This window comes from Drosophila willistoni, unplaced genomic scaffold, assembly GCF_018902025.1.
Source record: "Drosophila willistoni isolate 14030-0811.24 unplaced genomic scaffold, UCI_dwil_1.1 Seg169, whole genome shotgun sequence".
NCBI lineage: Eukaryota > Metazoa > Arthropoda > Insecta > Diptera > Drosophilidae > Drosophila > Drosophila willistoni.
The window spans coordinates 1,890,227-1,907,043 of record NW_025814128.1 but is presented as its reverse complement, the minus strand read 5'-3'; the positions used below and the strand labels follow the sequence as shown (position 1 = coordinate 1,907,043).

The 16,817-nt window shown below is 36.4% G+C and overlaps 1 protein-coding gene across 1 annotated transcript in view; it reads right to left on the bottom strand.

The window, feature by feature from the left end:
• The window catches only part of LOC26529411 (coiled-coil domain-containing protein 40), a 130,291-nt gene that overhangs the window by 41,191 nt on the left and 72,283 nt on the right, over positions 1–16,817 (bottom strand). The window contains exon 5 of the mRNA XM_015176485.3: positions 3,404–3,612. Within this exon, the coding sequence (XP_015031971.2) occupies positions 3,404–3,612 (209 nt within the window). The remainder of the gene's footprint in view (positions 1–3,403; positions 3,613–16,817) is intronic.

Genomic DNA, 16,817 nt, shown 5'->3' with positions numbered 1-16,817 from the left:
AAGAACACCTAAAGGAAGTATTGATGCTCCTATTATTTGGTAGCCGTGCATTAACACTTTATGGACTGTTGCCGACATGGATACAAGGACATATATAAAGTAATTGTTTTCTGACAATATTTTTTAAATTGTGTTGGATTAAATGGCAAGAAATAGCAATTAAAATATTGTTAAAATATGCAATGAGAAATTCATCAATTTCAGCTACTAGCTTAGGTTGTGCAAACGCCCTCCTTGCTGTATTGCCGTCGTTGGTATTTCCATTGCCATTCTGCTTCGGCTTATCCACATGTAGAGCCATAGCATTCCACATCTGCTTCTGTACCGTCTTTTTTTGTCCGGCATTTCTTTTTTTCCATTTTCATCTCTCACTTGCCATATTTTAAGTTTCAGTCTATATGCAATTTTAAGAACGAATTCAAAAAATCGAATCCAACCATGTAAAGGACTTATGCCATATTTTAATGCTTCATATCTTGGCTTAAATTTTGGTGAGTCCATTTTAGCATTTTCCATGAAGTCTTTTGGACTCGCTCGACATATCGAACACAATTGGCAAGTATTGGTTTCAGTCAAGATGTTTAAAACTTTTCCATCTCGCCTGGTAAATCGTAAAGCAAGCAGTTGTGCAACACAATAATCAACCCATTCAATATGATGGATTGCGTCTCACCGAGTAGGTCAACATACTGGCCCACAGACCCACGGAAAGTGCCTGACTTAATTGATTTTGCAGTAACCAAGAGGATTCCGCGTATCCGGATTACTGCGGAGACACTGCTAGATTTAACTTCCGATCACTCTCCAGTGCTATTTACACTATTAACAAGACCGCAAGTACTCGCTCATATAGGATTACAAACAACAAAACAAATTGGATTAAATTCATAATTTATATGAATGCCCACATTGACCGTTCGCCGAAACTGGATGTTGCGAGAGTATTTACCCCACCTACCTCTACGTATACCGAACCTGTTGACAGGCCTACAAACCGGTGGGTAGAACAACTAGACACGGAAAAACGACGTCTGAGAAGAGAATGGCAGAGTGCTCGGTCACCAGCAGCAAAACTTCGCAAATGGCATGCCAATCGCAACCTCTCCAAGGCGTTATGACAATAAGAAGACTGGGCTCAAAGGAAATATATAGAGACAAAGAGAGGGCATCCGTTTTTGCCACACATCTAATAATAGAACTCGTCTTAAAAGAAATTACAGAACAAACCCAATAATACGTAATTAGGGTGCAGTATCGATCGCGTGCAGTATCCCCAGGATTAAGATTAAGTACTAGGACTAAGAAAAATATCTCAAAATATATTGAACGTGAAAACTCACTATATCATATAGCTCCATTCGCAAAGTAAAATTTTAACATAAATTTAACTTACAACAAAACTTGCTTTAGATGTGATGTTGTTTTGTTTATCTTGTTTGCTCTTGCGTTCTTACATCTTACCGTTGTAACTAACTTTTGCGCTCTTTGTACATATTGTTGTTGCGCGCTCTATCGCTCTCGTCTTTTGCTCACCCGCAACTCAGTGATACGTGTTTTTGTCTCTGTGTTTATATTCAGTGTAATTTTTTTTTCTTTTATTTTTAGTTGTGAAGGCTTAATCTTTCTTATTATTTCACTTATTGTAATAGGAAATAATCACTTACAATTAGTAGTAGGGAATAAATATTAGCTTTTACAAAAAGTCGCGACTTTAAAAGTGAATATTGAATATTTCAACAATCAATCTTGGTTTTTTTATCTGAAGAGTATGTTCTTTATTAATAGCATATTTCATAAATTTCAAGAATTACTAAAGTCTTTATTGAACTAGAAGTGTTTCAAAATTACACCAAGTATTGGCGTTTTTTGAATTTTTGTGGAATACAACTAACAAGAATCAACTTTGATCAATGCCGGCCTACATACACTAGGTAGAAGAAATATTTACCTATCAGATGTATATGATCCCAATCTGCGAAAATTTGCGAATTCGATGCATTAGCCATAAAACTAGGGAAAGCTCGCCTAAAAATGCGCTGCAGGTATAAGGAAGAAGAGGGCATCCATATTTGCCTGTGGATTGTTTGTAATTAATTAATAACATTGCGTAATGCTGTTTTGTGAATACTACATGGTTATATATATGCCTTTTTTACAATGTTAGATTGCCGATTACCTACTTTAGAAAAACTGACATGTAAATGAAATTTAAGTTGATGAAGGTGTCAGGTTGGTCCTCTTTATTTCCGTTTACCTAATTGGATAAAAATATTTAGGTTTTTACCTAATTAATACAAACCAATGGTAGAAAAACATTTACGGTTATGTTTGATTTTTTTTAGACACTTCCTCGGCCAGGAGAAACACAAACGGATACTACACCTTGTGAGGATATACAGAGTAGGAAGAAGATTATACATCTGCATTCTCTCAGAAGCTAGGACTGAAAGTTGACTGTACAAAGCTCGGAAACGGAAATACGAATGATGAAAATACTTCAAGGAGATTTTTTGAAAATGATAAAATTACATCTTTAAATGACATCTTTACTCAATTGAATGCTATAAATTGTAAGGAAATGATAAATGGTTAAGAAAAAAATGACTAATATTTTAAACAGCTCAACTTTTGACTGAATTGTATCCACACGGAAGGGATTTAATAGAATATCGGTGTTTCCCAATTGTAGAGCTATCTGAAGAAGTACAGGAATGTAAAAACAAGGACTACAAAGTTTAAGATACACTAATACATTGAAAACATCTCGTGCTAGACAAAAAGAAGACCCTTTCAACATGCTGGCAGCCGCACTTATTGTATCGCTGAGACACGAAAGGATTTGGAAAATTGCATTTTTTCATTTTTTGTAATTATAGTAAAAAATTGCATAATCGTTTAAAATAATAAAAATTCCATTTGTGATTGAAAAAACAAACGGTTTTCATTCCATTTTTAAAGGAAAAAACATGCTTGGAAATATTTTTTGACTTTGACCTTGAACATTACAGCACCACGGATACCCAGCACTCCTAGAAATTAAGTTTGACGCTTGAGGAATTCTTTAACAAGTGCTTTTTAAATTTTTAAAATAGCTTTATCGGTTTAAAAGCTATGATTTTTGCAATGTAAAATGACAAAAGGAACCACTGTGAAGCTCTCCACTGACTGCGCTACAGCCAGTAAAACCAAAAGATTCTCTGGAAAGAATATAAGCATATTCTTTGTATATTTTAGAGAAAAATACACTTAGGAAAAAAAGATCATGGCGAGTATTCTGTTCGTAATCTGATGGCTAGCCATCCGGCGGTAAGCGGCATGTCCAACCTTGGGACCTTGAATTGGTGTCTGCCTAAGTATGTTGCTATAACTTTATTGTATATTTTTATATTTTGGTGCAACATACCTTAAGCTTGTCACTACGTTCAGTCTGTTCATGCTCAAATTCGGATTCTTCGTGATCATAAAGATTTCTTGTTTTGTAAATCTTGTCATTAAGCAATTCTAGTTTTGCCGTATGCTTTTGAATGTCAAGCATTAACTCTTTGGTCTTTTTTTCGGAAACTTCCAGTTCTTGATCAATTTTCAGAGATTTTTGCTTTATAATGGATAACTCTGTAATGAAACCACAAACAAAATTTTATTAATTTTAAGTACTTATTCCCCCTTAAATTATATAGGTTTTATTTTTAAAATTGAATCATAATTATTATTTTTTATTTCTATTTTGTTAATCAAATATATATCAATTATAACTGATACATATATATGGACAATTATTTCTGCTTTTTTTTCTCCATTGTTAGCTTCTTAAGGAGCTCTTATTATTTTTTGTGAAAATTTGAAGGTAATCGAAGGAAAATTATGACAAACGGCACGTTTAAAGTCGATAAGCATTTTAGCGCGAAATATTCTATACCTAAATAGGCAGTTAACCAAGGTAAGATTGTTCATTATTTACAAAAAATATTTGATTTTGTTCTATTTCTGATATTCATCCTGTAATAACCCGGTACTTTACTTACAAACACAAGAGTTTCAACTTAATTATATAGCGAACGTTGACGATTCTATGCGCAGTATGTTCAAGTGGCCCTTACGACACACAGTTGGGCCTCTGCTCGGATAGCGTTGCAAAAATACGTTTTTTCATGATCGCGTTTGGCAAAAATTATATATGCAATCGATAGGGAATACTTCAGAGATTATGAATCCAAAAATGAAATCTGAAATCGGTTGAGATTAATGGGTGCTAGAGGTGCCCAAAGTTGAGACATAAATGATAACAATATTGGGCGATTTCAACAATCGATCTTGAATTTTTTTCTCTCAAAAGTGCGATCTTTATTAATAGCATGTTTCATATATTTTAAAAATTGATTAAATCGTCATTGAACTAGAAGCGTTTAAAAAATACACAAAATATTGGCGTTTTTTAAACTAGATCAACTAGGATCAATGCCGGACTACATACACTAGTTAGGTGAAATATTTACCTATCAGATGTATATGGTCCCAATATGCGCAGACCTGCGACACCGATGCGTAAGCCATAAAACCAATGCATCCTCGACGAAAAAATGCTTTGCAGGTATAAGGAAGAAGAAGAGTGCATTCATATTTGCCTGTTTATATATATCTCTTTCTACAATGTTATATTGCTAATTACCTGCTTTAAGTTGATGAAAAATTGATTCTAGTTGCAGGTTGGTCCTTTTTATTTCCGTTTAACGAATTGGAGATAAATATTAAGTTTTTTACCTAATTAATACAAAAAGGGTAATACCGATTTTTTGTTCTACGTAGTTAATTCAATAAATATAACTTAAAGAGCTAATTGTTTCTCTCGTTTGCGACAGTTTATTTTTAACTCCAGTGGAAACACCTTAAATCCGGACTGAATAGTATTTGTCAATATATTTCAAGACAGTTCTATTTATTTGTGCAAAAATGTTGTTAAAGAATGAAAGAATTTTTAAAGTTTTCCACGATTGTGAAAACTTAAATGATTTTGAAATGGGAGTGCTGAAGGAGATGGGCGTTTCATTCGAAAACGCTAGTACGAAGCCTACGGTAAAAATCAAATATACACAATGTAACCTAAGGCCAAAATAGATCGCAAGCGGCAGAAATCTGGCAAATTTCGTAAAAAAAAAATGAAGTTTGGCTTGAAGAGTATACGGCATTCGTAGATTCGCAGCACGAAGATGATCAACCATCAACTAGCCGAGGAAGAAGAAGGCCGCATAAAGATGTGGAAGATTGTTCAACGTTTACAAGGAAACGAAAGCTTCAGCGTGCTACTGAAAGCATTACAATGGAGCATCTTTCAGAATCACTTTCTTCAAAGTATGAAAAGGAAGAAGAGAGGGCAAAGGCGAGCATTACGAAAGCGGTGCAGATCGCCAGTCCTATTCGACTACATAGGATTAAGGAAAGTATTCCAACCCCACCAAATTTAGTCCCCACTAAGTACACTGAGGAAGAGGGGTTTTCCTTATAACAGGTGTTAGTCAAGAGATCATTAAAAGGTTGGCTGTTATCTTGATTGTTATAAATTGCAAGGAAATGGTAAATGGTGAAAAATTTGCCGAATATCCTTCAAAGACTGCTCATCTTTTGACTGAATTGTACCCGCAAAAAAAACTTACCCCAACGGTACATAGGATTTGGGCTCACGGAAAGGATTTAATAGAATATCAGTGTTTACCACTTGGAGAGCTATCCGAAGAAGCACAGGAATGTAAAAACAAGGACTACAAAAGGTTCAGATACACTAATACATTAAAAACTTCTCGTGTTAGACAAAATGAAGACCTTTTTAACATGCTAGCAGCCTCTTCGGACCCACTTATTGCATCACTGAGACACGTGCGATCACGAAAGGATTTGGAAAATAGCAACTATAGTCCCGAAATGTTGAGTTTATTAGATACTGATGTAAATATTGAAAATTATTTTGAAGAAAATCAGCCATCAATAGCAAATTTTCAAAGTTAACCTAAAAAAAAAATTTTAAAAAAATGTTTTTTTTCTTTTTGTAATTACGTTAAAAAACCAAAATAAAACATTAAAAAATGTTACATCTAATGTTACGTCTAAAACAATGAAAAATTTTATTTGTGATTGAAAAAAACCGGGTTTCGATCCATTTTTAAAGGAAAAACATGCTTGGAAATATTTTCTGACTTTGACCTTGAATATTACAGCACCACGAACACCCAGCACTTTTGACAAACATTCATTTTGAAGCTTAAGGTATTCTTTATGATAAGCTTTTTAAATTTTTAAAATCGCTTCATTGGTTTAGAAGCTATGATTTTTGCAATGTAAAATGCCAAAAGGCCCCACTGTGTGACGCGACGATCAAGTACAGAGGCGTACGCAGCGATTTTGGCTTAGCGAGAGGAACGGCAACTGATTTGAGATAGAAGAGCAATGATGAAAAAAAAAGGCCATAACCGAAGAGTAAAATATTTGTATAACAATATAGATTGATATCAATTGAATTAACCCACTAACGTTAGCTTAAGATACATATTCAAAATTTGTTATATGATTTGTTTGAATTTACATTATGCCACACGACGAAATCTGCAATCAGAAATTGGGTAATAAGGTTGGTAATAAGGTTATATCAGCATTTTTCGATACAAGTAGTGATGTCTCGACTATAAGTGAAAGTGCATACAAACGAATTTACCCAAATCCCTTGAGTTCAGACGTCAAAGAGTTATTCGGAATAGGAAGTAAGAAAATTTACACTAAAGGATCTCTTAAAATAGATACCGCTTTGGATGGAGTTTATGATGGAGATATGTTTTCATGTTGTGAGAGATAGAGTTACATTACATGATGGTGTAATCGGAAATGACGTATTTGAAGTCGTAGATGCTACCATGTGAAAAAAGGGATTAGTGCTTCACAGAAATGATATTGCAGCGAAGGAAAATCAAGTTATTGCTCGTTATAGTAAATCGCAAAGTTCACCCTCACTACGCGAGAAAAGATTAATAGACGAAAAGGTGAAACAAGTCGACGCATTAAGTAAAGTATATTGCTTACTGTCAGGAGATTCATTGAGGAGTAAGATACAATTTGCACAGAGAAAAGATGAATACCTCGCTGAGGTATCCCATCAGAATCAGTACGATTCTGAAAGTGTTAGAGAAAGGAACGCTTGCCGATTATTATATGCAGTCCGAAGTACTATGTAAAGATCTCGTTAAGGAACTTATTGTAATACCTGCTAGCCTAGAGCGAGAGACAAGGGCACTTTGGAGTTAAGCAGACTGTCGCTTTCTCTCAGCCGATAGTTTGCCTTTAACAACCGCTTAAATTCAAACACATCTCGTTCAAAAATAATTCATTGGATTTTTTATTCTATAAAGATTAATATTAAGAGTATATGTGGAAGTATAATTAGGACCTATCCTTACCGCAGTGTGTCCTTCTCGGCTTACACAACAAGAGAGAAAGAACACGCGGAAGCTAAACTTGAACTCCATATTTTCACAGTATGGCCATATTCATTAAGCGCCAAGTAACTTAAATTTAAAATACTAGATACTAACGGCTATAGCTAGACGGTGACTGTCACTCCCGCTTCTAATTATTCGGTGATCAATTGCCGTTCCGCGACAACCCCGCCCCCGTTTAGCGACTGCACCACATCTAAGACCGCTAGGCTGGAGACGGGACGTACTACCCTTTGAACCATATTTCCATCAGCGACTCTTACAGCTGCTCGCCGAGGTATCCCATCTGCTCCGGTGTATATCTCCTCGACTATACCCTGGCTCCATCTCGTCGTGGCGTTGCAGGGTTACAGATGTAGACAACATCATCTTTGCTGATCGGCTAGGTACGCGCGCACCATTTCTCGCGATGCACGAGAGTCGGTAGGTATTCATGAACCCATCGCTTCCAGATCCGGTCCCTCAGTAGTGGTGCCATGCGCCATTGTTTTCTGGTTTCACACGGTTTAGGCAATTTTTGACTCTTCGTGGGCGTATCAGGAATGTTGGACGCCCACTTCAGTAGGTCGTTGGGCGTCAAAGGTGCCTCTTGATTAATTGAAATTGGCATATGGGTCAGCGGCCTTGATTTCACAATGTTCTAGGCCTCAATGAGCAAGCTTTGCATTACGTGTTCCTTCGGGGCCACCTCCTTTACTGTATGAGCCAAGACCCTTTTTACGCATTGGACCATTCTCTCCCAGTCTTCTCCCTCCGCGGGGTTGAGAGGGAAGTTAAAAATCCACTCCACACATCAGGTAGCAAGTTCATCCTGGATCTTGTCTGCTTCAAAAACGTCGGTAAACCGTTTGGCTTCTCTATTAAACAAGTGAATAGAGCCACCCACCTCTTCTCTTAGCGTCGACCCACCGTCACAAGCAATGGTCCGAGATATTTGCACAGAATCTGAGTACACATCCAAGTAGACCATCTGGCCCCGGATAATAAACAGGGTTAACTAGTTTAAGTTTACTAAGAAGATAACTTTCATCAACCACTGGATTAAAAATAAAAAATTAGAATTAACAAAATTATAAAATTGTTTAGGGTCAGAAGAAAACTGACGCTAACACCGCTGAAGTACTGTATAAAGTATTATGAATTTTGAACGATATACAGAGTGTAATCTGATGAACGAAGTGTTTTTTAAAACTTCTTATAATATCGAGTCTTCACATTTTTCAAATTGAATAACTCTCGAGAGAACCAGGGATGTTGGTTAAGCCGCTTCTGCATACCAAGAGGCACACAAGTAGTAAATTCAGAGTATCATAAAAGAAGCGAACAGCTGAGTTCATTTCTCTACAATTGTATCGATAAGACCAATCGGTAGTAAATGTTTTTATTAAGGCTGGCAAAGTCAGTGTCACGAAAGCACCTAGTTAAAGCACCAAGTAATGGTGATATTGAGGGCAGATCAATCTTTAAATTTAATGTAGGATGAAATTTGTCTTTGGGGAGAACAAACTGTTCGATCCTAGAAACATCATAATACACCCAATACAAAAAAAAGATCTAACAATTTTCCATTAGAATTTAAGACAGGATTGACTTGGGATAAAGATAAGCCTAGAAGGCCATCAATAAAGTTATGTGACATAGAGGGTAGCAACATCGTAGATTTATCTGTTAGTGACCATGCTAAAGCAGGTAAATTAAAACCACCTAAAACTATGAGCATGTCTTGACTAGAAACTAAAGAGGAGACAAACTGAATTACCTCTAAATGATTAAAATAGACCACAATATCTGACAATGGTGGAATATAGGAAGAAGTAAGAAAAGCATTAAAGTGTTTAAAATTTACTTTAGCACCGACAAACTCAATTTCTTGGGTATTAGAAAATTAATTTATCTCAGATGATAAAGCAGCATCAATAGCTATCAGAACGCCACCGCCTACACAAGAAATCCGGTCACGTCTGAATATAGAAAAGCAATATCAGGTTTTAGCCACGTCTCTGTAAAAGCTAGAATGTTATGTTCAAAAGAAAGACTATCTACATAGAGATTAGGAAGTTTGGATTTCAGTCCTCTAACGTTCTGGTAACCCAGGTTAAGGGACGAAGCTAGTTTTTTGACACACCAGTAGATGCTGATGTGACAGGAATAGTGTTAGTTGTTGTTGGTGGCAGGCAAATCAGTTGCCGATTTTTCTTCTTTACATTATATTCCTTTACTATTATATGCTTTGCCCAAAAATCTTCTCGATATATAATGTCAAAGATATTGGCAGAAACACTAAATTTAAAGGACGAAATGTGCCGAGAAATGTCTTCCGAATATAGGCTATTACATCATCAGATGTGACAACAGGGTCTAGCCTAAAAAGAAATATGTATATATTTCTTTGGTGGTATGCCAACGAGAGGCCGAGGACCCGAAGCGTCAGCCGCAGCAGCAACGTTGCACAAGTCACCTTTATCATATCTCTTGATTCCGTTTCTCGGACCGCTCACAAAGAAGACAAGAAAAGTTCCGGATCTAAGCAAGATAACTTTTTCACCTCGCCTATCCACGCACACAGCCACGATGATTCTACATTACTATGTTATTCTACATTACTATAACGTTACTATTTATGTGGGATGTGCATTTGCGATGTGCATCAATCCCACTGTACACGAAGACGAAGACGAGACAACGATCAGAGAGAAGACGTGAGCGTGTGAGAAGGGACGATCAAAGAGGGATGACGAACGATAGAGAGATGACGACGAGAGAGTTGGTTTTTGCGCGTCAAACAAGACGGAGGTGTTTTGAGGTCTTGCGTCACATATAAACCCCCTAGACTATAATTAACTCGTAAATAAAACCCCACATTTATTTGGTTTCGTTTTTTGTTTTACCTCGTCGCCAATGTTATAACCCGGTACTTAAATTAAAAACAAGAGTTTCAATTAAATATGTATATCTATTTATCCGCTTCAATGCGGCCACTTCAACTGTCAAAAGTGCACAAAAACTAAAGATTTGGAACAAAAAGAGAGAGATAAAAAGAAAGAAATTAAAGTCACTCTCCTTTCTAGGCGTCGATTTAAGCAATCTTAGTGCTGGTTTCCACACATACCCTTGTTCCTTAAAAGAATCTTCAATTAATTTTGCTCCAAATAAATAAAGGAAAACTTCATTTTGAACCGTTTTCGAATATTCGTATTTTGATGCGTACGATTTTTAACACCTTTTTTCTTAAGAAGATATTAACAAAAAATAAAGGATTTCTTACTTCTAGATGTGATTTTATAAAATCTTTTAAGTTATGCAATTGCCAAAATCAAGAATTTTCGTCCTAAAACCCAAGTTATCGCTAACATTTCAGCTAAAAGGTTATTAAAATGTTATTTTATTTCTTTAAAAATTATTTGGATATATGTCTGATTTTTTTCTCAACTCTAGCATCTGCGCTGCCAGTCAGAAGCCTCTCGTGATGCACATAATTTTGGCTATACGACTCATTCGCCGTATTGCTGACAAAAAATTTCAATTTTCTCGATAGCGGTGCTAAGAAGATCAGAATGTTTTCTGAGTTTTCACTCGGCAGCTCCACGCCTGCCTTTGCCAGTTGGTCTACCCATTCGATACCATCGATCGGTATGAAAATCCAATGTGTAATTTGGAGTGAGAGGCCCCAATATGCGCTAGGCTATATACTTAGAATACATTGATTGCATTTTCCCCCACATTGGACAATCCAGGACAGTTTGTGGTCTAAGCACTCTGCTACAAATTGTAATTTTTGGCAATATGTAACAGGCAATATGGTATCGACTTTGATTTTCCTTGAAATGTGGATAATCTTCTACAAACTGGCTAAACTATTTTTTATTTTTTTTATTTGTGCACAACTCTTTCCTTAGCCTTAACCGTTGATCCTAAGTCTTCTTCAATTACAGCTTCTGTATATATTTCAATAAGTCTCTTATTGGATTTCACCATAACTTTATCTCCTGTTTTATATTTTCGATCTGCAGTCCTCGGTAGATGAGTTGTCTAAGTGGCCCAGTCATTTAGTCAACTGAACAACGAGCATCCGGGTTCGAATCCCAGGCTAGTGTATGGATGTAGTTTTCGTCTAAGCCGAAGGCCTTAGTTGCCAGTGCTTGTAAAATATAGTTAGTTTGAAAGTTTATAACTATATCCTATACTTTAATAATAATAATATTTACGATCAACAGAGTTGCTATTATGATTTATTAATTCCGTTTCTTGAACTTTCTTTACTTCATTTATAGTCGCATTAATTTGTTTATTGTTTGAGTTAAATAAGTCAATAGGTTTTTGCCCTATTACCGAATGAATACTTCGATTGTACTCTATAGTGGCTAGCAATATTATGTCTGTTGTGTCCTCGATTCCTCTTTCTAGTTTTAGGCATCTGCCGATTTCGCTCAATGTGCTATGGAACCTCTCAACCTGCCCGTTCGAAGAACTATGCATTGGGGCAGAGTTTGCAATTTTGATACCAAAATGATCACGAAGATAGGACACAATAGTACCAGAGTTCAAAGAGCGCTCGTTGTCACAATAGATTGTCTTGTTCGAGGGAATACATTTAACAGCTGCAGAAGGTGTATTTTTACTACTAACTTATCCACACATGTCAGAAAATAAGTTGAGTCCGTAGAGTAGATGTTAACATGCAAAAGTTCCCCGACATAAGTTGGAACAGGAGTCTCGCATACTGGGTGTCTCGCTGGATGTCTAGCATACTTGACCTTCGAACAAATCGTACGATTTAACGCAACTTCTTTTGCCTTTTGTTCATTCTAGGAAAAACATAATCGTGAAGAATTTGTTTTATTTTTTTTCAGTAGATCTATGAGCTTTATTATGTTCTTGATAATAATTTCTAGTTGTTCGTTTGGGTTAACAATATCGGTTGCCATTATTTCAGTGTGTCGGAAAACTGTTTTAGGGAAAAGCTGACCTAAACGAATGAATTTTGCCAAGCACAGACAATTCACACTTAAATGCATTAACTACACATAACTTCACGCAGTCATGCACAGTGTTAATTAAGTTTTAAATATACATCATCATCATATAATACATCATCAACGCTCTCGAGGAAGACGGACGTGTTTTTTTAAGCTCCCGCGTTAACTGATTTTATAATTTTTTTTTATTTTGTTTTATCGGCATCGCGATCGAAAATTATAATTATAATATTAAATCTAACTTGCACAATATCACTCGTTTGCGTTTTTGTGTGTTTGTGTTAATAATTTTTAACAACCTTAATTCTGTTAAAACCTTTGTTGGTTTTTTTCTTTTCTTTCTCTCTTTCACACCTTAATCTCATTTTTTTTTCTTTCTTGTAAATCACAAGCAACGCTCATTTGTTATTGTCTTGCAATTTCTGTGAGTTCTTGTTGCAGTGTTTTTGTTTTTGCGATTTCTACTTTCGCGCTCGCGCTCTTTAACTTTCTTTTTTCCTCTCGTTTTCGTTTCACTCGTCGCCGTTATTTGCGCTCATACTGCAGTCTGTTGTGTAGACACACACAATTACAATTACAGACGTAATTTAGACTCTATAGTGCTCTCTTTATCTTTTAACCCTGTGCACCTTCAATATCTCGCTTTCTTATTATTTCGGGACCTCAGAGTGAGTTATATATTTTAATACCAATGCATATCTCATTTTTATTTGTTTGGTTACTAACTCATCTAATTAACTCATAATGCCTGTCTGTTCGGTTAAAAATTGTTTGCAGCCCGCCCCACCCTTGAATAGTTTTATTTACTGTTGGTTGTTTAAAACTACAGTACATGTTAAGTGCGCCGGCTTTACATGCAGGGTAAAGGATCTTTTAGATCAAAAAAAGGGTCTCAAATGGGGATGTGAGTCATGCCGTATCGTGGACGATGAAATGGAACTTTTCATGCGGCAAACAAAGGATAACCTGATGAGTCTGTCCGCCAGTTTTCTTAAAATCTCGCAAGAGTTTAAAGCTGTCGAGTCTCAGTCTAGTAGTTTAACGCGACTGACTGAGTCTGATTCTCTCTAGACTGTGTGGTTCCGGAAAAGTTTTGATTGCGTCCACTTTCTTGGGACAGGTTTTAATCCCACTGCGACTGACTATAAATACCAAATACTCGACTTCTTCTTCAAAAAATTTAGATTTTACAAGAGATAATCTCATATTCGAAGCAGAAAGGCTTGATAAAAATAACTCTACATGTTTAAGGTGTTCCTCCATTACTTAAAAAAAAAAAAAGATTACGTCATATATATAAAAAAAACAATATTTCTCGATGTGCTACCCCAGAACATCATCTATGGCCCTTTGAAACACACAGGGAGCGTTTTTGAGTCCGAAAGGAAGGCGACAAAATTCTAATTTTCCAACCTAACAGAAAAATCAGCTTTTTCTCGACTCCGCTCTACTAGCTCGATTTGGTGAAATCCAGATTTCAGAGTGTTGTAAAAAAATTAGAACCGCACAGATTGATTGAATAGGCGTTTCGCGCTACTTTTATTTTTTTCTTAGTGTTGTACACAGATTGAAATGATTTTCTCTTTTGGGTTCACTTTTGTTGATGTTTTTACTGCTATGTCGTGTGATTAAGAAAAAACACAGGTTAAACAGTGGCCTATGTTGTTCCGTGCACATTCGTAAAAAGAAGGCATGTTTTTGTTTCTGCCACACATTTCTTTCAATAACGGCACCCACTCCACCAACTGCCCCCCTGCTTTGTAATAATACAGTTTTTGTGGTTCGTGTGTGCCGAAGTTTATATTCCCTTTGCAGTCCTTGGCCATAATATTTTTACATGTTCCAAACTCTTTTTCTGTTTCATTAATTCATCAACTCAATTCATCAATTTTCAACCTTTCAAATATCATTTCCATTTATTTTTCTTCTTCCACATGCTGCATGCTGCGATAGGCACGCATACACATACAGTTTACGTAGCGTTGCGTCTGTGTGTGTATGCGTGTGCTAGTAGTAGTAGAGTAGATTTATATTGACTGTAACTTGTGTTCTATTATCCGATCTGATTGAAGATATGAGAGCTATATGATATAGTGGTCCGATCCTGGCAATTTTTATACTTTATCTGTTCCGGGCTATAAGAAGCTCAAGTTTCATCCCGATAGCTCTTAATATGGCGGCGTGAAGTTGATTTGCACAGACAGACGGACGGACGCACGGACGGACGGAGAGACGGACATGGCTCAGCTTCTCATGCTGATCAAGAATATATATACTTTATGGGGTCGGAAACGTCTCCTTCTCTGCTTTACAAACATCTGACCAATTTTATAATACCCTCTGCAAGGGTATAATAATGGTACACTACAAATCTGACAAGGGGAACTTCAGGTATGCGAATCACCGATTTGGATGAATTTTGGATATGTTGTAGAATACCCCGTCATTTGAAGCTGTGTGAAATATTTCGGCGCACTATTCTATATTTTCCTAATAAATCGGCTTTAAAGATATAGCTTTGGTGCCTTATAAGTAAAACGCCGAGTGGTCTACAAACAGCTCGAAGGTGTAAGGGGTAGAGGTCCTGCCTAAAATCGACGGAACTCTGGTTCAACCCCCGCCCGAAACTAGTTAGTTTTGGGTTTTAATTTTTTTTTTGCTTTTTCAATACTTATTTTTGTCTAATAACGTTATAGGTCTTTTGATGATTTTTGATTGGATTCATTTTTTATTCCTTTACAAAAACATAAATATAATATAGACGCAAAATAGACTTATTAACTTCTGCCTTCACATTTTTTGTTGTGATATAAATCATAAAAACATGATACCCGTATGTATATTTTCTCAAGACTATGAACATGTTTAAATAATGCTTTTGTGCAAAAACATATCAGCTTAAAACCAATTTTAAGGAAACAAACGAAATAAAAATTTTGGAATACCACTTTCTAATCTGAAGCGAACCATGCATATTTGAGCATTCCCTTCAATATCAGAGATGACAAGTGGAATTGCCCCGTCTTTGACAGGGATTTTACTTTAGTGCAGTCTTCTATTGATGAAATTTCTCGATTTTCTTCTATAAGCGTTAAGGAGTTTGCATCCTCTTTATCATATTTTAAACTTACCTAAAAAATACAGTACATAATGGCGTGCGTATAGCTGGTATTACCTTAAGCGTACAAGTTAATAATAGGTAATAATAATAATTTGCATCTACAATAATTTCAACATACATAAAAAATGTTTCCAATTACATTTCGCTATTAGACAAAAAAGGGAGAGGTGTAGTATAATGTCACATAGTTAGAAGTTTTATGTAAGAACCAATAAGGAACCTACCCATTAGACACAATGCAATCTTCTTCAAATAAAGCCAAGACTTGCGTCCCCAATAAACAAACACTTGTTTTCGCCTGTAACGACAAAGATCTGGTGTAGTTTCTGGACCGTTCAGACCGTCAAACATCTACTACAATACCTATGCAGACTTAAATTTATATAAGGGTTTGCACTTATAGTCACTCACACGATAATTTTTTTTTTATTTTTATGATTATGATTTAATTCAACGTAACTAATAAATTTTCATCTACCTGCCTCAAAAAATGTACACGTTAAGACAGCTTTTACTGATTTTCGGTCACTCACATGACAAAAAAAAAAGACTTAACAGAAGATCAAAATTACGGTAAATTCGTAATCTTATGGCTCTTCTTATATTTTTTCGGTTAGTTGATTTATCTAAATTTAATTTAAGAACAGAACATTTACGGTAAGAGAACTCCCAATGTCCTAAATATTTTTGTTTGTGGCGGGGCGGAAGGACCCGATATAGTATCCAGTGGGTTGGCGGGTGCCAATATCTTCAGGGTCTCGTACGTAAGTAGAATGATTAAAACGCGCGAAAAACTTCGTTTTAATTATATGTTGATTTATTTAATTCACAGGGTATACCGAACACACACACGAAATGGTTCGGTTTGAAAAAGACAAATCGCAAAGTATCTATACAGGAGGTGAACGGGTGTTCGGGTGAAAATCTCGATTCAGTCTAATGGCGATGCCCATTGGAAAAAACCCAGTCACCCCTCCTGGTGTGACCGTAGATGCCGAGGATCAAAAAACCCTCCTCACTCTTCACTGCTCTTCGCCGCTCACTGCTGTTCACCCGGTGGCGTGAACATACCGCCCCCCTTGCAACATGTTGCAATTGCCACCCTGGACATATAAAGGATGGGGGACGGCAACGTTCTGGAGCGCCTAGATCCCACAGGAGCCGGAGACGACCCATCCGAACACGGTGCTCTGGGCTGCGGGAGTACCGCTATGACCGGGCACACAGCCTGGTTGGATGACCTCC